General features: G+C 33.6%; 1 protein-coding gene across 7 annotated transcripts in view; it reads left to right on the top strand.

Moving 5' to 3' along the window:
- Nucleotides 1-23766, top strand: part of PIGN (phosphatidylinositol glycan anchor biosynthesis class N) — a 214839-nt gene that overhangs the window by 172929 nt on the left and 18144 nt on the right. For all 7 annotated transcript variants that reach the window (XR_012472589.1, XM_074207367.1, XM_074207368.1 and 4 more), the window contains 6 exons: nucleotides 4409-4511; nucleotides 10500-10602; nucleotides 12665-12751; nucleotides 17333-17388; nucleotides 17820-17895; nucleotides 20346-20419. Coding sequence is in view for 6 of the 7 variants with exons in the window: in XM_074207367.1 (XP_074063468.1) it covers nucleotides 4409-4511; nucleotides 10500-10602; nucleotides 12665-12751; nucleotides 17333-17388; nucleotides 17820-17895; nucleotides 20346-20419 (499 nt within the window). In the remaining variant the exon portion in view is untranslated. The remainder of the gene's footprint in view (nucleotides 1-4408; nucleotides 4512-10499; nucleotides 10603-12664; nucleotides 12752-17332; nucleotides 17389-17819; nucleotides 17896-20345; nucleotides 20420-23766) is intronic.

The raw sequence follows: 23766 nt of genomic DNA, 5'->3' as shown, positions 1-23766 counted from the left end.
AAAGAATTGATGGGTCAAAAATAAAATTAAAGTAACAAGTGAATATTTCATTAAGTTAATGACAACAGTGATACAACCTTTTTAGCTAGGCAGCCAAAGCAGTTCTTGGGGAATTTTATCTTTAATTTCTAAATGATTTTATTAGCCAAAGACAATCTATGCAATGAAAATGAAATTAAAATTACTTGAAAGACAATAAATTTTAAGACTCCATTAAACACCAAAATAGAAATAGTGAAAGTTAAATAAAGTAAGAAAATTAAAAACAAAGAAATAACTGAATTAATAAAACTAGGAACTCATTTTTCAAGAAAAACCAGTGAAATATATAAACTGTTAGCTAATTTGATTAAAAAAGAATTACCAATATCAAAAAAGAAAATACACAACAAATCGAAAAACAAAGTGTATTATTAGAAACTAGTTTGTCCAGCTAGATGCCAATAAAACCAACAACTTAAATGAACAAGTGAATATTTGCAAAAAATATAAAATATTCAAATTAACAGAACAAGAAATAGAGCATTTAATCAACTTAATTTCAGAGGAAGAAATGAAATAAGACATAAATGAACACCTAATGAAACATCTCCAGGAATGGATGGATTCACAAGTGAATTCTATAAAATATTCCAAAGATAATTTCAGTATTATGTAAATTGTTTGTGAAAATAGTTAAAGAAAGGATTCTACCAAATTCCTTCTGTGACATTAATATCCTCTTGATACAGAAACTAGGAAGATTCAAAATGGTAAAATAAAACTATAAATCAATGTCCCTAACAGACATAGATAGAAAAATTATTTTTAGTATATTAACACTGAGACTAAAACAACATATCACAGAGATTATACAATATAATCACATTGAAGTTATACTAGGAAGGTAGGGTTCATTTTATATTGGAAAAATTGTAGATTTAATCATATTAATGATAAAAGTGTACAATCATCTCAGTAGATGCAGGAAAATTTGTAATAAAATGTGAGCTTTGTGGCCATTAGGTAGGAAGTTAACATACTTTTTATAGACATGAGTCATATTAATTTTGACATTTTTACTTTAAAAACTTTAAATATAAAAAAGTTGAAGCCAAAGTGATTGAAAAAATACCATTTAGTATGTGTACTGCATCCTTTCTTAGACTAGCAAATTTTTATTAATATAATTTATGACCTCCTCCATTAGGTTTCTTAATTCTAGGGAAAGGAAAGCATCCAATAAGCATATTCATAGTTTATTGTTCTTACCTGTTTTCAGAGGACAACACTTGCTGTGAAACTCAGTCTTAATTCAGTTCCAGTTTTCACTGTAGCATGTCCTCATTTCTGAGCAGACCAAATCCTAGCCCCATCTATATCATCATAGGACTTGTGTCACTCTCTAAGTCTGGAACTGTTAAGGAGATACCCAGATGGTACCATGTAAGCTAGGACTTGAGAAATCCCAATTATCAAAAACTTTATTTTTAAATTGAACCTAAAATCACTTTCACTTGTGTACAGTGCAACCAATTGATGCATTTCATTTTTCACCTCAGTAGCATCTCATTGGAACACTCTTCTTTTTCGTTAGGCTGCAAGTCTTTGAGATCAGGGGCTGGTTTTTTACCCTTTTTTTTTGTATTACCACTGCTTATAATAATACCTGGTACATAGGTATCTAATAAAAGCCTTTTGACTTAATAACTTCTTGATTCTTAACCATCAACACCTTACTATTGCCGATGTTCCTTTTATGCCCTATCTCTAATTATTATCTTCTTCCAATCCTTGCCCTTGGGTAGTATTTCCTTCAGGTACATTTAAGTCTTTGCACCTTCATGTTACACCCTGTGCTGCCACCCAGAATAATTGCCCCCATGTTTGTTTTACTGATAACATTAGAGTGATGAGGATTCATTGTAGTTATATCAGAGGGATTGTGTCCCTTCATCCAATTTGTTTTACAGTTTGTATTAATATCACTGAGTCAAAAAATTCATGCTGTAAAATGTGTTATAAAAATTGGTTTGCAAAAGTATGTTTCACAATAACATAAATTATTTAAAATGGGATCTCCCCTCCCATAGATTTAACTATAGAGAGCAGAGATTTAATTTTATTTATTCAATAATAAAATATTCATCAGGTAAACTGAGAAAAATTCAATACATTTTTTACAGTTTAGTGGCCAAGAAAATATATTTAATGAGATAAAAAAAGAATGCCTTTGACTGTTACCTCATGCTTCCAAAAAGTTGTTTAGTATTTTTTTTCACCCTGTAAGAAAAAACTAATATAACTCTTTAGTTAAGTTTCAGAATCTTAAAAGTTGAGCAAAAACTTAGTGGGATCTCCATTTTCCACCTTTTCCTAAGCAATAATCCCTTCTACATCATCCTTGACAAGTAGTTATCTTGTCATTGCTTGATGACTTCCAGTGAGGCATTTCCTAACTTGGCTTAATTATAACTGATATTTAACACTTCAAGATTTAGAAAGTATTTTACATATATCTTATTTTAATACTATTAACATTTCTGCTTTATTAAAGAGGAAAGCAACTTCTGGCCAATCATATCAAACAAAGTAATCAAAAACATAGACTATTAAATGCAAGATAGCCAATCAAGACTCAAAATTACTTTTTAACTGATATATAAATTCTAGTTTGTCCAAATTCGAAGATATTGGACCTACTTGATAATTTCTATTTCATCTGCCAAGTAGTATGAGAAATGACTGTTTTAAAGTTAATGTTGTTATGGTGAGATATGTCTTAAACTTAAATATGCTCAACATACTAAATAATGGATACCTTTAATTCTTAGATCAATGCAGCTGCTTTGGGGAATATTTAGAGGTTTATATCTAAAGAAGAAATATAGTAAATAATTCTAAAAGCAATAACCTTTTCAGTATGGATGCATTTCACTTCCCGTAAGGGCAAGCCTTTAAACAATTGGTTGAGGGAGGAGGAGGTTAACAGAGAGAAAGCCAGAGAAGAGAGGACAAAGCTAAATCATATTACTCTCATCTAAAGGACAAAATTAAAGATAGTTCCCTGAAGGGAGCAGGATGCAAGGGGTTCAGCTCAATCTTCAATGAAATGATTCCCAGGCCCAGCATGAGGAAAGGGTTTGATGATCCAAGTAAGGTACCCTTCTTCCCTAATAATGAGGTAGTGACAAGATCTTGACCAGTCTTCTTGTTCTTCCATGCTGAATTCCTGATCTATCCCATAGGACTGGAAGATTTTAGAATGAGGTAGAGGATCAGATAACAAAGGAAGAGCAGCAAAAAAAAAAAATAGTATTTACTTATTACTTTAAAGTTACAAAATACTTTTCATATATGTTAATGCATTTTTTCCTCACAGCAACCCTGAGAGGTAGGTGCTATTATTAAAGTCCTTTTACAGATGAGGAAACTGAGGCAAGCAGTGCTTAAGGAATTGTCCATGATCACATAGCTAATAAGTGAGTAAGACAGGATTCAAGTTTATTCTAACTTCAAGTACTGCATTCTGTCCACATCACCACCTAGCTGTCTAACTAACAAAGGGATGTCCTATGTACATCTCTTTATTCTTTTCCTACCTCAGACAGAGGAGGTAGAATATCACTTAAGATTCGGTCAGTCAAAAAGCATTTATGGACAGGAAAAATGACATATAAGCTATGTTTGCAGTAGAACAGTAGAAAATAATCTCAGCAGTGAGAGTAGGGTGATTTGCTCGTGTGAGGTGAGCAGGCTGAGGAAATGAGTGCTTGGAGTATTGAGGGAGAATCAATAAGTATATTGGAGTCCCCTAGAGAGGGCTGGAGTTGTGAAGGAGAGAAAAATTGTAAGTGTGTGTAAAACTCATTGAGGAAAGAATGACAGTAACCAGGGGTCTATAACACAACAGCTACCAAGATTTTGATTGAGTAGCATGAACTTCAAATGAAGAGATGCTACTGAGTGATGGAGGTGGGGGACCATGGGGACCAAGGAGTATCCCAGTACCCCAGCAACAACCAGTGAGCTGAGGAGAACACAACTTGTAAGAAAATGACTGGCTCCTGAACTACAGGTTGTTTAGAATAACCACACTTATAGTGTTTAGACGTGTCCGGGCCAACAGTTGGCTGTATCTCCTACAGAGGATTTTCTCAAAGCTCCTCAAAATGAGGCTGAGTGCTGAGCTGCATTGTTGTGCCCAAAATGATGAGATCACGAATCAGAGAGAGGTTGATCTGTTGTCTGTTAGGGGAAAAAAAAAAACAAGTTAAAAACATTTCTTCATAAAAATGACTAAGGCAGACTAAATCTTTTATGCATAACACTTGTCTGTAATTATTCCAAATTGTTCTTTGCATTTACTGAAGATATTTCCCATGTCTTCCTGTCAGTGACATATAAGCTTTGTTTTTTTTTTCTCCAGCCTCTTCCTTGGTTGTACCATTACTGAGTCCTACAATTGTCTTTCAGCGATTACTTAGTATACTTCTCTCCTTGATGTCAACATATCTGCTGCTGAGCACAGGGTATCTACTTTACTTGTTAGATCATGTTTTCAGTTTTTTTAAAAAAAATTTCTTTATCAGTATTTAAACAATTATAAATTCAGAAATATAGTTACATTGAAGTGTTAGGTTTTGGTTGTTGGTGAGGGTAGAGGTGGGATGGGGGTGGAGGTGGGGGTGATGAACTTGTGGCATAATATACTATTCAACTTTACTAGAATTTTACTTTTAAGGATTTGTATTCTGTTTGAATTCCTGTTCAGACTTGTCTGGGGCAAGTCAATGAGACACAGTTTCCTCACCTTTAAAGTTCCATAACAGATCCAAACCAAAAACAAGCAAAAAAACCATTCCAAAACAATTATTTGCCTTAAAGGAATATCAGAATGGTTTGCCATTTCCTTCTCCAGCTCATTTGACAGATGAGGAAACTGAGGCAAACAGGATTAAGTTACTTGCTCAAGATCATATAACTCAGGAAGTTGAGTCTTATAAAGCTCAAATGAGATAAAAATAGATATCTTAATAAACTATAAAGGGTATTAGAAATGAAGCCATTGCTACCAATGTGATTATTACAATCATTAAATGCCATATAGGTTCCCTTTATTTCAATAGAAACAATGACAAAATTAAGTTTTTAAAATTCTTTTTTGATTCCTTGGTTAGATTTTAAGGCTTTTTTTCATTCTTAAGAATATTAAATTTATTTGTGCTCAGATTTTTCATAATGCATATTTCCTTTTCTGTAATGATTTAACATTTACATTTACTAGAATTTACTTTTATTTTCTTCTCAAAAGATGTTTGTTATCAAAAACTAAAACATTTTGATGGTGATATTTAAAAATATTGAGCTGATGAATACATTATAGCTTTCTATGGAATGCTCAGAAGAAAGTTTGAGGGTATGAAAATAGTTACATCAGATAGTGAATACTGTGACCTTTCAGCAAATCTGGATAGGTTCAGTTTTCTTAAGGAACAAAACTTAAGTCCCTAGCTTCTTTATCCTCCTTTTAAAGGAAAGGGTCTGACTAGATGACCTCTAAGATCTATCTAAGGCAGTTAGATGGATCAAGGGATAGAGCCATAGGAGTCAGGAAGATCTGAGTTCAAATTTGACCTCAGACACTTACAAGATGTGTGGTTCAGGGCTAATAGCTTAGCCTCTGTTTGCCTTATTCAACTGGAGATGCAAATGGAAAACCACTGTAGCATCTTTGCCAAGAAAACTCTATGGAAAGTACTGGTGTGCTATGGTCCACAGGGTCACAAAAAGTTGGATGGGACTAAACTAGAGCAAAGAACTGTCACAGATCCAATTAGATGATATCTGATCTTTTATCTGCCTTATCTCCAGATTGTACCCAGTTAAGAAGACCCTATGAAGCTGAACACATTTCTAGGACACAGGGAAACTTAATTTTTTTTTTTTAGCAAGTCTGTGATTCTGTTTCAGCTCTAGATCACTTGAGTATTTACAGCCTCAGTTCAAAGTAAATACTTCTATCTAAGGTGTTTAAGAGAGGAGACAAGGTCAAGACTAAGGCAAAAGTCCTTAAGCCAATTCTGGCTATATTTTGCATGTCAGGATCAAGGCTTAGCTTGAAAACCAGACTTGTCTACATGCTATATCATCTTCCTAACTTATGCTGCATGCTTGACTTTCCTTGTTTGCCCAAGTCATATTTTATTTCGGTTCCTCAGCATGCTCTCACCAGGAAGTACTTGCTCCTGGAAAGTGTGTCATCCCTATGCCTCCATTTATTATCTTTATGACTCCAAACCAGAATGAGTCTCCCTGCCATCATTCCCCAATATGTATTGTTTCCCCCAATAGAGAATTCAAGTTCCTAGTGGGCAAAGACTTTTTTTGTATTCCTAACATTTTTGTTATTCAGTTGTATCTGATTTTTTGTGATTCCACTTGTGGTTTTCATGACAGTGATACTAGAGTGGTTTGCCATTTCCTGCTCCAGCTCATTTGACAGATGAGGAAACTGAGGCAAACAGGATTAAGTGACTTGTCCAGGGTCACCTAGCTTGTAAGTGCCTGAGGCAGGTTTTGAACTCAGGAAATTGTATCTTCCTGATTACAGTCCTTTCTATCCACTGTCCCATCTAGCTGCCTGGTGCTTAGTAAATACTTTTTTTTAGCCATTCATTCATTCATTCATTTATTCATTCTAGTAGGCCATTATTTCATACCCAAGCACATGGTGGCCAAAAACCAGATGGACTTGGGGAAACAAATAGTGGATTGTCTGGAAAGGTCCTGGCCAAGTACCTGAGGAATTGATAAATTCCCAGTTTGAACCATCTAAACCACAATCTATAGATTTAGAGGAGGCTGCAGTGACTTCAAAAGCATAGGTGAACTGAGGATGGACAAGCATCCCTCCTCACTCCACAGTGATCACTCTGGAATTTCTCCTCAAGCTGCCATCTGAGCCCCCTTGCTGTGTGGGGCACTTGTTATTTTAAAATAAATGAGATGATTCAGTTTCAGTCCAACAAGCATTTATTAAGCATTTACTACAGGCTGGGCATGCCAGAATGAAAACCAGTCCTTACAAAGTTTGTATTTTACAGGAGCAGTATGGTAATGTTAAACCTAATTTTTAAACTTCCACTCATTTTCCAACTGTAATTATAGTTAAATATAAGGGAAATTACATTTTCAGTTATAATCCAAAATGATTTTTAAATTATTTCTCTAATTTTTAAATTTTCACTTATTTTCTGACTATAGTTATATTTAATTACAATGAGAGTTTCGATTTCAATTATACTCCTTAATGAAATTTAAATTATTTATTGTACAAAAATTTGGCTTACATATAAATTTTTAGAATCCAATCTGTTTTATAAAGCAAGATCCAACCAGATGGCTTAGTGTCAACCATTTTAGACTGCCTCAGAAGACGGGTTTGAATTTTTTTTTTTAGAATTATAGAATAGCTTAAATGAAAAGTTTCATTGTTTTATAATATGCATGCACATAATTTAGAATAAAACTATCTTAAATCCAGAGTTATCACCCAGAGGTCCCATTTCCTTATATTAATGAAAAACTAAGAGTCTCTTTTAATCAGCATATTAATTTTTCTGCCTAAATAGATGAGCTTAAAAATATTCTGTTCTCTTATGGAAATCTTTTTGCTGCTTTTGTTATGCATTCACCTACCAAATTCTTAAGTTACTATAGAAAATGTCTCCAATGGACATCTGGCTAAATTTCACAAAAATTAAATTAGTGGCATTCAAATAAATGAGGTTTTATTGAGTATATAGTGTGTATATGTGTGTGTGTGTGTGTAAATACACAAGATAATGCATGTTGCACATGTGTGTTATATAATATAGGCAAGCATTGTGCATGTATGTGTGTATTATATATTCTATCAGTATATATTGTATTGTGTACCTACAACATAACATTTTACATTTATATGTATGTACATATCATATATATGCATATGTTAACTAATATATAATATGTGTGGATATATAGGTATGTGTATATGTTATCTAATATAGTGTATTTATGGGTATACATCTATATGTATCTTTGTCTTTATATCTAATATAGAATTTGCATATATATGAGTGTGTACCTGTTTGAATAACATATATGTATAATTCTTACAGAGTATCAGGGTTAAGTAAACACATAAAATATAAAATAAATAAATAAATACATACATACATATAAAATACCATATTGTGCATATTTTCTTAATATAATTGTATCTGTAAGTGTGACTATATATGTACATTATATATGTATGTACAAGTGTATAGTATTTTATATAATATACATATACAGATAAATGTATATATTATCTGATATGTTATTTTCATGGGTGTATTGTATAGGTATATGTATATACATGTGTTTTTATGCACACACATATAGAATCTTTGTATGATAATTTCCTTTACAAAAATAAATACTCTAGACTTGGACTCAGGAGACCTGGGATCATATCTGATGGTTATGTGATCTTGGGCAAGTTACTTAACCTTTGAGAACTTTGGTTTCTCCACTAGTAAAATCAAGATAATTGTATTACCTTCATCACAGAATTGTGAAGAACGCTTCACCCATGTTAAAATGCTTTATGAGTTACTATGCTATAAATATGAAAATAGTCAGAATTTTAAACAGTGACATTATCTAACAATGTATTTGTCACTTAAGAAGGCAGCCCTTGTACAAAGGAGAGAGCATTGGTTCTGGAGTCAGAGGGTCTCAGTTCAAGTACCAGTTCTTGGATTTGCCTACCTGTGTATCTGAGCAAATCACAACCTCTGGGCCTTGTCTTTCTCTAAAGTCTGTTCCATCCCTAAATATGTGGTCCTATGATGGAAGTAAATCCAGTAGGCAATTTGTAAACTGTATTTATCTTTCTACTGAAACAAAAAAAAAAATTACAATTTTCAGAATTCATTGTAAAAGTATAAAAATCATTAGCCTCATCTGCTTAGAACTTGCCTTTTTGTTTCCAATAATCAACATGCAAATATTTACCTATAAATATGATGAGTTCTAAGAGCGATTCAAAGAAATATGATGCATTTATAAAACTCAGATTTAAGCAGGTGGTGGGTACTCTGGTATAGAGCAAGCAAAATAAAGTCAAATCAAAACATGTGGTGTTAACAACTGGAAGCTTTCAAGGAATGTGTATTTCCCTATTGTTGTTTTTTAATAGGCAGGGTTTCTGGTTTCCCATGCAACCCCACCCCTTATGGATCTGTACAATTTTAAGAAAGTCTGCCTTTCAAAGTACTTTGAGTTCTGTTAAATGAGTGTATTTGACCTCTTTACCCCAAGTAAACATACATCCCAAGGATAAGACAGAGGATTCTACTGGTTCAAATCCTTCTTATCTTCAACCTCTTCCATAGGATTCTTGCTATCTAATGCATATATCTCATGTCTGGATAGTGGCCTATGAGGAGAATTGAATCACAGTGCTGATGCTGCCAAAAGTATAATCCTAGTGGGCAAATAAGATATATATACATATGAAATAATTTGTGAATAAAATGGTAATTAATATGAAGTACTGAGGTACATACACTAAGTGTAAAAAAGTGGTTAGAGGGGGAAATGATATGACTGTGGGTGGGCATCGTTAGGGATACTTTAAAAAAAAAGTTTTTTTTATTTATTTAGGCAATGGGGTTAAGTGACTTGCCCAAGGTCAAAGTGCTAGCAATTATTAAATGTCTGAGTTCAAATTTTAACTCGGGTCCCCCTGACTAGAGGGTCAGTGCTCTAATCACTGTGCCACCTAGCTGCCCCATTAGGGATACTTTTACAAAAGAACTCTTGTTTTGAGCAGAGCCTTAAAGAAATAGATATCTCAAACCCATTTCACCAAATAGTTATAGTTTATTTTCTCCAACTTAAATATTCATAAACAAGCTTAGACTTGTTTGTTTTTAATCTTCTGAGGTTTATAACATTTAATTTTTTTGGAAACATTTGTGGAAGAAAGGAAAAATATATTTTTTAAACTTCCCTTTTCCTTTAAATATATTTATAGCATAATAGATATAGATTTGGAGGGTATCCTAGAGGTCATATAGTCCAGTCCCTTTACTTTACAGATAAAGAACCTGAGACCCACAGGGATTAAATAATTGCCCAGCATCACACAGCTCAGTAAGAAGCAGAGCAAAGGCTTTCACTCTTTGTACAGCCTCATGGTCTACCCTCAACCCCTAACCCTTCTCACTTGTGTTAACTATGACTTTCTCTCAGTTTCCCTGTTTGTAAAATGCGTATGTTGACTTATCTTGCCAAAGTCAGATAAAACCATAAAGTACTATATAAATATGAAATGGAAATAATAAAGTACAGTCTTAAGACAAATACTTAGTGCTGTTGCTTTCGTTTAAAAGTGCTATCAGTGGTTTTAATTAATTGATATTTGCATGGTATGCCAATTAGCTTTCTATATATATGTGTTGTTTTTATTTTTTCTAACTTAGATATGAAGCTCTCTTTCCCTTTGTGTTGTCATGCTTAATGTTGGTTTGGATATATGTAGAACAAGAAACACTGCAACAGTCGGGTATTTCCTGTACACAAAAGGTAAAATCTCAGGACAATTCTACTGTCCATGAGACTACACATTCAATTCTCTTCTCTTCGAAATATTCAGTATCATTGCATTAAAGATTTTCATTACTTAAAATTTCAAAGTTTAAATTTCCTTTTGATTCAGTAGAAGTTATTAGTCATTTAATTGCTTTTTGTCAAAAATTTTTTTTTAAACAACCAGTCTGTAAAGAGATTTGTCAGCCTTAACAAATAGGAGCAGGCTTATGGCAGGTAGTATGGAGTTGCAAGTGTTTCTAGCAATCCACTGCATAAAATCAATGATGCAAAGTGAAAAAATGTTTGGGTGAGAGAAATAGAAAAAAGTAATGTTCTTATCTTATTTTCTTTTTTTCCCCACCCCTTTCTTTTTCTCTTCTACTAATCTGAAAGACCTTTATTTTCATTTACAGCTCTATGAATCTGATTCTAAGTGACTTGTAACTTCACTACCTTATTCTTATTTTCCTAACCATCTCTTTTCAAAATGATTTCAACACATCAGTGCCTAAAGGTCCTGTCTTAGAAGGTTTCTTTAATACAATACACTTACAATTGTTCAGGTCAGCCCACCTTCTAAGGATATTTCGTCAAGCTGAGCTAGACAGGTGGAATGACATCCTAACCTCCCTCTTTTCTTAGAAATACTACTGGTAATTGCATAGAATCAGTAGAAGGAAATACACAATTTCTATCAAGGCCACTTGAAGGAAATGCTGCAGTAAAATTCTTTCAATCAATTCTACTGCCGAGATAAAAGGGATTAATACAGACTTTTTTGGAAGAAAAAATGGAGAAAATAAAGCAGGAAAATTCATTGTAGTTGATTGTATGATGACTCTTTAATTTCATGTATATAGCTTATAAACCTTAAGAGCAGAATATTTTGTATAGCTTAGGCATAAGGAGTCAGATTCTCCTTCAAAACCTTTACATCATTTGATCCCTTTACTTTTCTAATTCATTTGAAACATTTATTTAGCACCTAGAGGTGCTAGAGGTCAAGTCCTTTTCTAGGTACTAGAGATATAAATATAGACAAGTCCCTACTCTGAAGGGTTTTTAATCCCGTCTTTTAAAACATAATTTCTACAATAGCATTTTATATCTTTAAAACTGGTACAAAGAGAATTGAAGGATATACCTTACCATTCAATCATCAGGTATGCCTATTGTTGTGCCAAGCACTGTGAGAGGTAATAGGATTCCAAAACCAAATTGGTCCTACTCTCTAGGAGTTCACATTCTGTTGGGAGACAGCATGCACATGTGATATGCACATATCAGAATGCCTATGTGAGAAATACAAAATATAAACAAGAATAGATTTATTTTTCAGGGGAGGTATGGAGTTTGGGATTCATTTTCATCATTGATAAATCTAACCTAACTTTCCCTGGATAGAGTAGGAAAATAAAAATATTTCAGGAGGTTTATTTTTAAAATAAATCAGGAAAAATTTATTTAAATTTATGCCTTATCTTTGGCTTCTGATTACCACTGCCAGGTGAACAGTGAACCTTCTGCAGAGGAATTTAATAACCAATGAAAGAACATTCACTACTTTCTTAATTGGGGAGAAGGTAATGTTTGTATAAGTAGGGTAGTTGTTTATGTACAGTAGTAGAGAGAAACTGAGAAATATTTTCACTATACATTATTTTTTCATTCCATCCTTCATCGAGATTTAAATGGGAATTTTTGTGCATGTAAATTCAGTTTATAGTCAAGGGTTCTTATGACAAATGAGTTTAAAATGAAGGAAACTAGAAATCTAAGCAAAACACTGATTTTTTTTCTATTCTGAACATAAAACACTAGATACCACTGGGTTCAGAATAACATGGCAATATATAATACCTTTCTGGCAGATTTTATTAAAGTATAATTAAGCTAGAAGACGATTTATCACTAAAATTTAGGATGGTATACCATTGTGGCTAGTGCAAATAGGAATGAACTAATTCTTCATTCACCTCTCTATAAATTTACCATTTATTTCCAGGTAAACCAAGAGGGCATCATGTATTGATTTTTTTTCTTATTGCTTTCACAGCTCACCAGTATCAGTTTTGCCTATAATATAAATATAACTCAGTTCCGGCAACTCCATCTCGATGACATCCGTAGGTCCTTCTTCTTTGTATCCTTTATCAAGATTCTTGTTTTAAAGAGACATCACATCGAATTAAATAGTCATTTCACTTTCTTGGCAGAATATTATATTATATACTAAAAAGTAGAGTCAATTCCATAAATCTCTAGGTGTTTTATGTCCCACATTTGACTTCTCTTGTGACAGTTGTCTTTCCAACTGGGATTTTACTTGAATTATTTAGTTGATTAGCAGAGCTTTTGAGATTTGCCCATCTGGAGCTTCCCACTCATTAGTGTCATATATTTCTATTTTTTAACATCTTTTAATTTTCTGTTAATTTTTCACTATCATTTGATGGTAGCATGGGGAAAAAATATAAACATTCAAAGTAATTGTACCACTTTGCTGAGTTGGAAAAATAATAAACAGCATAAAGACTGTTCCAAAATCTTTGGATCCAAACTTTAACCTGTCTTAAAAAAAAAAAAAGAGGTGGACTTAAATAACTATAACTCCTTGTTTTCTCACAAGTGATTCACAATGATCCTGTAAAAATGAATTTGGTCTAAGCTTAAGAATTTTTCTTATGCCTTTGGTGTTATAATGGTACAATTTTCTCATCTTCAGTTAATAGCTAATATTATCCATAGAAAAGCCAAATGATTAGCCATAGGTTCCTGGAACAAGTAAGAGGAAAAACAATTGTGTGTTTCTATCTAGGAAGTAAATTGAAAGAAGAGTTTGCAAATACTATTTCCCCCAACCCTCAGGGGTGTTAGTTTGATAATTATGATTGGTCTCCTTTAAATATATTTTCTAGGTCATGTTAAGGCCTATGCAAAATGGGTTTTGAAAGGCATATCATACTTGGGTCATATAATCTAGGCAAGTACAGCATTATTTTGATATTTCATACTATATGAACTGATATCTTAGAATTAGCAAGTTTTAAAATTAAAAAAGATTTTAGACCAGGGAATTCTCAAATTTTTATGTCATGGATCTGTTTTGCAGTCTAATAAAGCCCACAAATCTTTCCCTTCTTCCCCCCCCCCCACCAAAGAAGGTATTGTTGTCTGCATTCAAAATGGAAAGAAATAGAAATTTTCAATTAAACATCAGTGAAAATAAAGATGTATTTTTCCCCTATCTAAGTAGTTCACAGATCTGAAATCCTTCCATGGATCTCAGGTTGGGAACCTTTCCTTATATATCAGACATTGTGCCAAGCACTGAGAATACAAAGAAAAACAGCACAAATAGTCCTTGCTTTTACATCTTCTTACTTTGAGGATCTGTTATTTCATCCATATTATACTCCCCTGACTGAATTAGGTCACAACCTTCCCACAATTTAGAAGATGTTTTAAAATGAACTTCTGAGGTCAAAACTACTAATCTGGTACTGCACTCAGAGGTGAGCTTCAGACCAGAGAAGGACAGCTCTCTGATAATATACAACAGTCCAGTGTATGGATCCATATGCAAAGCCTTTCCAGTGGGCTAGAAACTGCATTTTCTTGGTACAGTATCTGAAAACTAACAGGGCAGCATCTCTAAGGGGAGTCCTCTCACCTCTCTGACAAGAGTCAACCTACCTCTACTTTAACACTTGTAATGAGAAAGGAGTGTTAAATGAGGCTGTACTTAAATATTTTGAGCATCTATGATGTTTTCAGTTTTGGTGTTCCTTCACTAATACAGATCACAAAATTTGAATAAAGCATAGTCACCACTGTCATGGAGTAGAGGTGAAGGCTACAGAAATAGACTGAGCAGTGGAAGCCAAAAGGATGGGTGTAAAAGATATTGTAGAAGTGGACTTAGACATAACATTGATCAGTTAATAAATTTTTCTAACTATTTACTATGTGTCAGATATAGGGATACAAAAAGAGGGGAAAAAAACAGTCCCTGTTTCAAGGAGCTAACAATCTAACAGAGGAGACAGCAAGTAAACAAATATGTCCACACGAGTAATGTGCAGGATGATAGAAAATGAGTAAAAGGAGAAGACATTAGAATTAAGAGGATTGGAAAAGGCTTCTTGTGAAAATGAAATTTAAGTTAGGATGTGAAGGAAGCCAGGGAAGCCAGGAGGTAGAGGTGAAGAGGAGATCATGGGGGACAGCCAGTGAGAATGCCCATAGCTGAGAAATGGAGTGTCTTATTTCTGAAATAGCCAGGAGACCAGTTCCCTGGGTCAAAAAGTATTTAATAGGAACTAAAGTATAAGAAGTGTTGGAGGAAGCTGTATAATGGGACTTTGAATGCCAAAAAGAGCATTTTGTATTTGATCCTGGAAGTGATAGGGACCTTCTGGAGTTTACTGAGTAGGGAGTATGACATTGTTGGACCTTATAAATGGATAAAAGCTAATTAAGAGTAAAAAATAATGAAAAAGGATAAGAACATTACTTGTGCAAAAATATTCATAGCAACCCTGTTTGTGGTGGAAAAGAATTGGAAATTGGGTAAATGTCCTTCAGTTGGGGAATGGCTTAGCAAACTGTGGTATATGTATGTCATGGAACACTATTGTTCTATTAGAAACCAGGAGGAATGGGAATTCAGGGAAGCCTGGAGGGACTTGCATGAACTGATGCTGAGTGAGATGAGCAGAACCAGAAAAACACTGTACACCCTAACAGCAACATGGGGGCGATGATTAACCTTGATGGACTGGCTCATTCCATCAGTGCAACAATCGGACAATTTTGGGTTATAAAGAACCGTGGAGTTTGAACAAAGTCCAAGGACTATTTCCTTTAATTTAGAAAAAGAAAAAACTGATATCTTATTGTCTGATCTTGTTATCTCTTTTACTTTATGTTTCTTCCTTAGGGATATGATTTCTCTCTCATCACACTCAATTTGGATCAATGTACAACATGGAAACAATGTAAAGACTGACAGTTTTCTTTCTGTGGGGGGTGGGGGAGGGAAATAAGATTAGGGGAAATTGTAAAACTCAAAATAAATAAAATCTTTAAAAAAGAATAAAAAATAAAAAGAAACACTAGGATTTTGAACATGAAAAATTCAGTGCCTAAAAAAAATTCAATGAATTATATGTCCTAGCATAAAGATAAATTATCAGATAAAAAAGAAGAGCAGATTTAGGGAAAAGCAGCTCAATTTGAGACGTTTTGAGTTTCAGGAACATGCAGTTTAACATCCAGATAAGAACATCCTATAATCAATTGCAAATATAGATCTCAAGTGGTTATGTGAAGATCATCTATGAACCCCTTAATTTAACAGAAATCTCAGGCTTAAAAAGTTTTGATGCTTCCATTAAAACTCATCTGGTTCATGGTAGAAACTGTATTTGAATTCAGACCTCTGACATCCTGGACTAGTACCTTTTTCTCTACCCAGAAAAGTCAGAAGGTTGACCTGGTTTGAATTTCAACTCTGATATTTGATAATTTGAGAAGTGGCTTGAAGGAAAAGACAGAGTGATGATTTGGGGTCAGAAGGAGCTGAGTTCTAATCCTGCATCAGTTGCAACCTGCTTTATAACCTGGGCAAGACACTTTTGTATTGCTCAGTCTTGTCACTTTTCTAGGATCTGTGGAAGGATTTCAGATCTGTGAACTATGTTGGGAAAGAAATACATCTTTATTTTCACTGTTGTCTGATTGAAAATTTGTATTTTTCATTTTGAATGCAGACGGCAAAAGATTCTTCTGTAAAGGGCGGGGGGTTGTCTTTGGACTTTACCAGATTGCAAATTAAAAAATTTGAAATCTCCTTTATATTCACAACTACCTAATAGGATAATAGTTAAACTTAAATGACATAACATATGTAAAGCACTTGGTAATGTGCTAGTAATTATTGCTATTATTATTATCCTCTTCCTCTATCATTAATTTTGTAACCATGAATTAACTGAATGCCTCTGAACCTCAGTTTGATAGTCACTGATAAAATGAAGGACTTCAGGGGGACAATATGAAGATCCAGTAAAGTCAGATATACTAGACCTAAAGGAACAGAAACAAGAGAATATTATACACATTAGCAACAACATTGTGAGTTGATCAACTATCATGGATGCAATTCCTCTCAACAGGTCAGAAAGTTAGGACAACCTTGGGAGACCTGTTATAGATAAAGTCATCTACATACAAATGGAAAAAAAAATCCCACAGAATCTGAATGTAACACTGTTCACTTTTTAAAATTTCTCTTGTGTTTTTCCTTCCTGTCCCATAGTTTTATTTCTTTTTCCTTAGTCCCAATTCCTCATATACTAAATGACTAACATGCAAACATATTAAAAACAAATGTAGGTGTACTATGTTCACTAGGCCATCTGCTGTGGAGGGAAGGATGGTAGGAAGGAGGGTGGGAAATTATGTAACATAAATGTGCAAGTGAATGAATGTTGAAAAACTTTCATAACATGTAATTGGAAAAATAAAATATCAATATCAATAAAAATAGTGTTAGTGGAAATAAAAACGGAGAAGTTGGATATAAAAGAAATTATAAAAGATGATGTAGAGGAAAGAGTCTAAGAAACCTTGCTCCCCACACCCTATCCCCAGTTTTGAAGATGGGATGTTGGGTACTCTTATTCCTGATTTATCTGATCCTTTCCTTAGCTCTGTCCAGGTTTTCTTCATAGTGACAGCCTTTTTTGGAACTGGAAATATAGCTTCTATTAACAGGTAATCTTTCTCTTTATCTAGACAAAAAACCCAAATGATAGGATCATACTAAGTCATTCTAACTAAATTAAACTAGTCTGACTAGTTTTTTTAATGTATCACATGTAAAGTCATAAAATTGTTACCTTAATTTTGTGAAATAGTGTCTCAGAAAAACTTTGTGAAGTCAGTTTCTAGTACCTACATAAATTCATATTGCCCTGACTAATATTGCTTTGCATCAATGTTGCAGATACCATTCAATAGCATTCTTTTACAATCATCTATTAATAACATTAATATCAACAAATAGCCTCCTTTAACATTAAATATACCCATATTTTGAATGACAACATTTGATGAATTCCTTTAGCATTTTAGTGAATGCACCATTTATAAATACACTGGACCTTTCAATAAGTCTTTTTTTTCTTCTTCTTGTGTTTCCTCAGTTTTGATCCTTCTTCTGTATATTGCTTCCTGACTGTGTTTAGCCCCTTTATGATGGGATCCTTGATGATGTGGAAGGTTAGTGATTATACTTGCTAATGATACTCATTCAGGAACCCAGGAATATATCTTAGTCCAAAATCATGCCTTCTTTTTGAGAACATATACCCAAAAAATGACCTGATTTATGTCCTCTTTTGTGAAATCACAGACATTTAGCTATCCCTAGTAAGATGATTTGAACTTGGTATAGTAGATTGGTTCTGTCCATGATGGAGTTGGCTCTCATTCCAGTGCAAGTCCATTGAACTAAAAGCGTTCAGATAAGGCACTGGGGGTTCTTTGTAGAAGTGAGAGAAATTCACCAGGAAGCTTTGTAATTATCCTACTCTTAGGAATTTTACCTAGCTCCAGTTCCAAAGTACCCCCAGTGATGAGCTGCAAGTCAAGACAGACCTTATTTCTCCCTTCCTCTCCCTTCCCCCCTTGTCCCCACCTAGGGTTGGGCATCTATAAGAAGCCATACCTGTTCTGGGAATGTTGAATCAAAGGTCCAGGAACTTGATGAAAGTCATTAAGAGTTTTAATAAGTGGATCTGCTTGAAATAACTGCAAGAACTTCAGGATTTCTACTCTAGAAGTGTTTATATTGACTTAAAGGATTTCTTTTGTAATTCATTTATCTGATGGGTCCTTTACAATTTACAGAATACTTTTTTGTATGATTACTTTTTAGTCTAACTGCTTAGTTTATCTGAAATTAGGTCCCGGGAACTGCAAGGCTTATTGTATAAACCTGATTGATACGTAATTATTTATTGAGTCTTGACTCAGATCCGTATTTACAGAAGGTGTCTTTTTTCCAGTTTGCTTAAAATTCTACTTTTATTCTCTTTTTATTACTTTATGATACATTTCAAAAAGATGCTGTCTCTATTGTGGAAAACTTGAAACTTTTCTTAACTCCCTATTGATTAAACAAAACTTGATTAAAAAGCAATCTTAATTAAAAAGCACGTTCTTATTTTACTTAAAAAATAAATAAATCTTGGAAAAACTGTTAGCAATTAAAAAAAATTGCCAGCACAATAAACCTTCAAAATCAAATGCAATTAAATTTATTTCCAAAAACATTTATTGAGTGCCTACTAATGTTTAAGCATTATATTAAGAGTTGAGGATAAAACAAAAATTAAATAACCTCTCAAGAATCTTAGAATATAAAGGATTGGGGGGGGGCGGGTGATACAGCAGGGACACATTAATCAATATAAAGTAATTTGTTGGGAAAGAGAACACTTAATTGAGGACTGGGATAGAATCAGCAAAGGCTCCATGTAGAAGATGGTACTTGAATTAACCTTGTGTGAAGGTAGGCATTTAGTAGGTGAAGGGGAGGAAGGGTGAGCCCTTCATGCTTGTGGAACTGCCTGAGCAAAGACAGAGGTGAGAGCTGGTTAGAGTGTTGAGATCAGGAAACATCTGGTACAAATAGCTCCTGGGCAGCTTGGGAGTACAAGTGAAGAAAGCTCTGGACTTGAAGTCAGGAAGACCAGAGTTCAGATATAGCCTCAAGTACTCTGTGATTCTGTGAAAGTCATATAACCTCTGTTGATTTCAGTTTCCTAATCTGTCAGATGGAAATAATAGCATCTGCTTCCCAGGGTTCTTGGGAGAATTAAATGAGATCATATTTGTAAAGTGTTATATAAATGCTAGTTGTTATTATTGCTTTTTTGCGGTTGTTCACTAACAACATAATTTGGAAAATAATATTTCTTTAGTGTTACTTGAGAAAAGTTGCTCTACAAGAACTATTTTTCTTTTTTGATATTTTTTTAAAATAATTTGTCCTTATGAACAATGTTACTAATAGCTGTGAAATCTTAGAAGCCATTTCTCATCTTTGTCTTTCCATTTACTTTTACATTATCAGCTCTCTATTTGGGAATAATCAATAAGGGTTCTTTAAACATAGCTTAGATACATAGCATAGCTAACATAGAAATATCAACCAAAAAAAAAAGAAATCAGGGAACTTTTCTACCAGTTTACTGCCCCACCCAATTTGTTTGATTTGCCTGGTTAATCTCTTCCCATTGTTGGCATCCTTTCCCTTTCCCTTTCTTTCAACCTAGAAGTTCTTGAGAGCACTGTATTGTACATTAATAATTTTCTTCCTGATGGCATAATTCAGACATTTGCATTAGTAAATTCAATAGAGCAAGGACATTTGATAGGCTTTTATTAGAAATGCAGGATGATGCTTTTATCTTTTGTGCTGCATATAAGTAAGTAATGAAGTTTTTTTTATCAGTGTAGTCAATATACTGTGAGCCATTTCAAATAGGTTTCCACCCACTTCATCATTGGCAGCATTTGATTATTCTTCTGTTTGCTGTTCTGTAGTACATTGCAAAGATGAATTGAGATATTAAAAAAAAGTTTGTATAAGCATAAATGGTATTTGTTTTGAACTATTTAACAAATGCCTTAAAGATGTATGACCTACTTTGTGTTTTAAACAGATTTTAATTCCTTTTGTTCTTGTGATGTGTGCTTTTGAAGCAATTCAAGTAACAACACAGCTCTCATCAAAAAGGTAAGGTAATTATTGCCAAACATTTGTGGTCATTTTTGTACTGGATAGGAACAAATGTTTTGGGGATGCTTCATATTAGAACATTCATGTTAGCAAAAACTCAAGATTTTCTTTAATTCAATCAGGATTCATTTTATCCATAAAGAAAATAAGTTGTTAGATGCCATTTTGCAGATATGTTTCTTAGTTTTAGTGTCATGTGTGTAGTAAAGAGTTAATTTTACCAGGCAGCCAGGTGGTGCAGTGGATAGAGCACCGGAGTCAGGAGGACATGAGTTCAAATTCAGCCTCAGAAACTTAGCAATTAACTAACTGTGTGACCTTGGGCAAGTCACTTAACTCCCTTGCCCTGCAAAAAAAAAAAGAACAAAAAAGGGCTTACTCCACACAATAATAAACAATGATTTGGTCTCAAACACTTATTAGCAGTGTACTCCTGGAAAAGTCAATTAACTTCTACCTGCCTCACTTTCCTCTCTGTAAAATGAGAATGATACTAGCACTATCTTCCATTTTGTTAGGATAAAATGAGATAATATTTATATAGAACTTTGTAAAACTTAAAACACTATAAATGCTAACCATATCATCATTTTTTTCTAAGGGAATAGCAAACTACAAATAGCAAATTAGATACAATGGAGAGAGACCTTTATGACAAGCATGTTAGCAATACTGACTGAGAGATGACAGCTTGAAAATAATGGAAAGTATAAAAACCAAATAAAGATTTAAAAAATCCAATAGTCTGAGGTAATTCAACAAATGAACAAATAATCCTATATATGCCAATAGACCCTGAGAGCACATCACGGAATGTTGATGTTCATAATGAATCAAAGTGAATAATAAAAGGTTAAGTGATATTGATTATCTTTTGTTTTGGAAATAAAGTATGTTGGTGCTGTCATATTAAATTTAGTATATACTTCTTTTACAATAAGCTATAGGTAACAGACTCTTGGTTTTAAGAACAGTCTTTTCTGGCCTTTAAAGATGGATACCGATTTAATGATTATTTTCTGGGTTCTTGATTATTTTTTGATGATTTTCTAATTCAAAATAAAAGTAATTTTTAAAAATTAAAGAATTCATATACTACAAAGATCTTTATCCATATGGTACAAATAAAAGTTTAAAATTTGATTCTGAAAAAGATAAATCATTGACTGCCTGGAAAATTCAGCCATCCAGCTTGATTGAATCTTCCATGAGTTCCCTCTGAGATTTTAAGGAACTCCTTTCATTTGACTCATTACTTAAATATATATTAAATAAAATGAACTGGAATAACTACATTAGTATTATTTCATTTTTCATACCTTTAAATTCACTTTTCTAGCCATAAATAATCTACAAATCCTTTTAGTCTTCATTTCCATACATTTGGCAAATAGACTTGGGAGCATTCTTCCAAAACTTTGGGGTATTCTTTTGGAAAAGTAACTTTTAAATAGTCCAGACCCTGGAAGAGTCAGCAGAATTGTTTGTCATTTAATAGCAAAATAGTCTCATTGAGGGGCGGCTAGATGATGAGTCAGGAGTACCTGAGTTCAAATCCAGCCTCAGACACTTAATTACCTACCTGTGGGGGCGGCTAGGTGGCATAGTGGATAAAGCACCGGCCTTGGAGTCAGGAGTACCTGGGTTCAAATCCGGTCTCAGACACTTAATAATTACCTAGCTGTGTGGCCTTGAGCAAGCCACTTAACCCCATTTGCCTTGCAAAAACCTAAAAAAATAAAAAAATAATAAAAAAATTGCCTACCTGTATGACCTTGGGCAAGGCACTTAACCACATTTGCCTTGCAAAAAAAAACCCTAAAAAATAGTCTCATTGGCACAGGATTGATCAGTCTTCTTGAAAGACACAAGAAACATGAAAGCATCTTGATAGAGCTTTGTTTTTCTTGAATCAAGATCCTGCATATCCTAAGCTGAAGGAAAGAAGTGATATTAGCATAAATTTACATGTTTTTCTTGATGAGGTTAAACTAGACCAGAGAACTGGATGTTGTTATTATGCATGTACCATAATTTTTAAAAATTGCTTTCTCTCATTATTTAAAAATATCAAGTCTCATTGCCAGTCAAATCAAAGATATTTATATGTTTTTGCAGAATATTTATATGTGTTTAAAGTTGCATTTTTAATGAATGCTCAAGCCTTGTCCAAAACAATACTAAAGTCCTATCAACTAACACTTAAATGCAAGGAATGATATGCCATTTTCTCTCTATATAACTGGGTTAGGTGAGGGAGATGGATTCAAGTTGAAGTTTTAATAAAGAGAGAAAGATTACTTCTACAGTAGGTAGAAAATTGATCTAAGGGTAGTGCCCTTTTGATGATATCTCCTCAAGAGTAGAGGTTGGGCCCCTAGAGGCTGTTCAGATATTCAGATGACAAATCTGAGTTCAAGATACTTTGGAGGTCTTTATCTTAAAACTGTAGCTCTTGAGCCTATACCTTGTTTGTAGTTAGCCAAAGGACACAATTAGCCCAAAGCAAAAGCAGTTATTAAAATGGCACAGTCAGAACAGTAGCAACAAATATCTGGAGCATACTTTCCCATATAATATACCTATTGTGTCAATGTGAGGTAAGAGGCATCGAGAGCCCATACAGCCAATACATGTTTTAGTAAAAACAATTTAACTTTTGATAGAGTTTTGATTGATTATTGATACATACAGAGTACTGATTTCCTGTAGGATTTCTTTTAAAAATGAAGTCAAGGCTCTTTTCCTGATCTTGACTTTCAGGTATCTCAATAATTTTTAAATTATCTTTCCTGAATCTGTTTTCCAGGTCAATTGTTTTTTCAATGAGATGTTTCACATTTTCTTCTAATTTTTCATTCTTTTGGTGTTGAAGTATTGTGTCTTGACTTCTCATAAAGTCATCAGCTTCCTTTAGCTCCATTCTATATCTGAGGGATTTGTTTTCTTATCTCCTTTTCCTGGTCAGTTGTGCTTTTTAAAGCATTCTTCTCCTCAGTACCTTTTTGAACTGTTTTATCTATTTGACCTATGCTGGTTTTTAACATGTTATTTTCATCAGCATTTTTTTTTGTATCTCCTTGACTAAACTGCTGACTTCTTTTTCGTGATTTTCCTGCATCTTTCTCATTTCTTTTCCCAATTTTTCTTCTATCTTCCTTACTTGATTTTCAAAATCTTTTTTGAGCTCTGTCAAAGCCTGAGCCCAACTTCCATTTTTCTTGGAATCTTTAGATGCAGGAATTTGTACTTCCTCATCTTCATATTGAGAATTTTACCCTTTTGGGGATCATAGACAAAGAATTTCTCAATGGTGTTCCTCTTTTTTCCTCTGTTTACTCATT

This window comes from Macrotis lagotis, chromosome X, assembly GCF_037893015.1.
Source record: "Macrotis lagotis isolate mMagLag1 chromosome X, bilby.v1.9.chrom.fasta, whole genome shotgun sequence".
In the NCBI taxonomy this organism is placed as follows: domain Eukaryota; kingdom Metazoa; phylum Chordata; class Mammalia; order Peramelemorphia; family Peramelidae; genus Macrotis; species Macrotis lagotis.
This window is presented reverse-complemented; position numbering and strand designations above follow the sequence as displayed.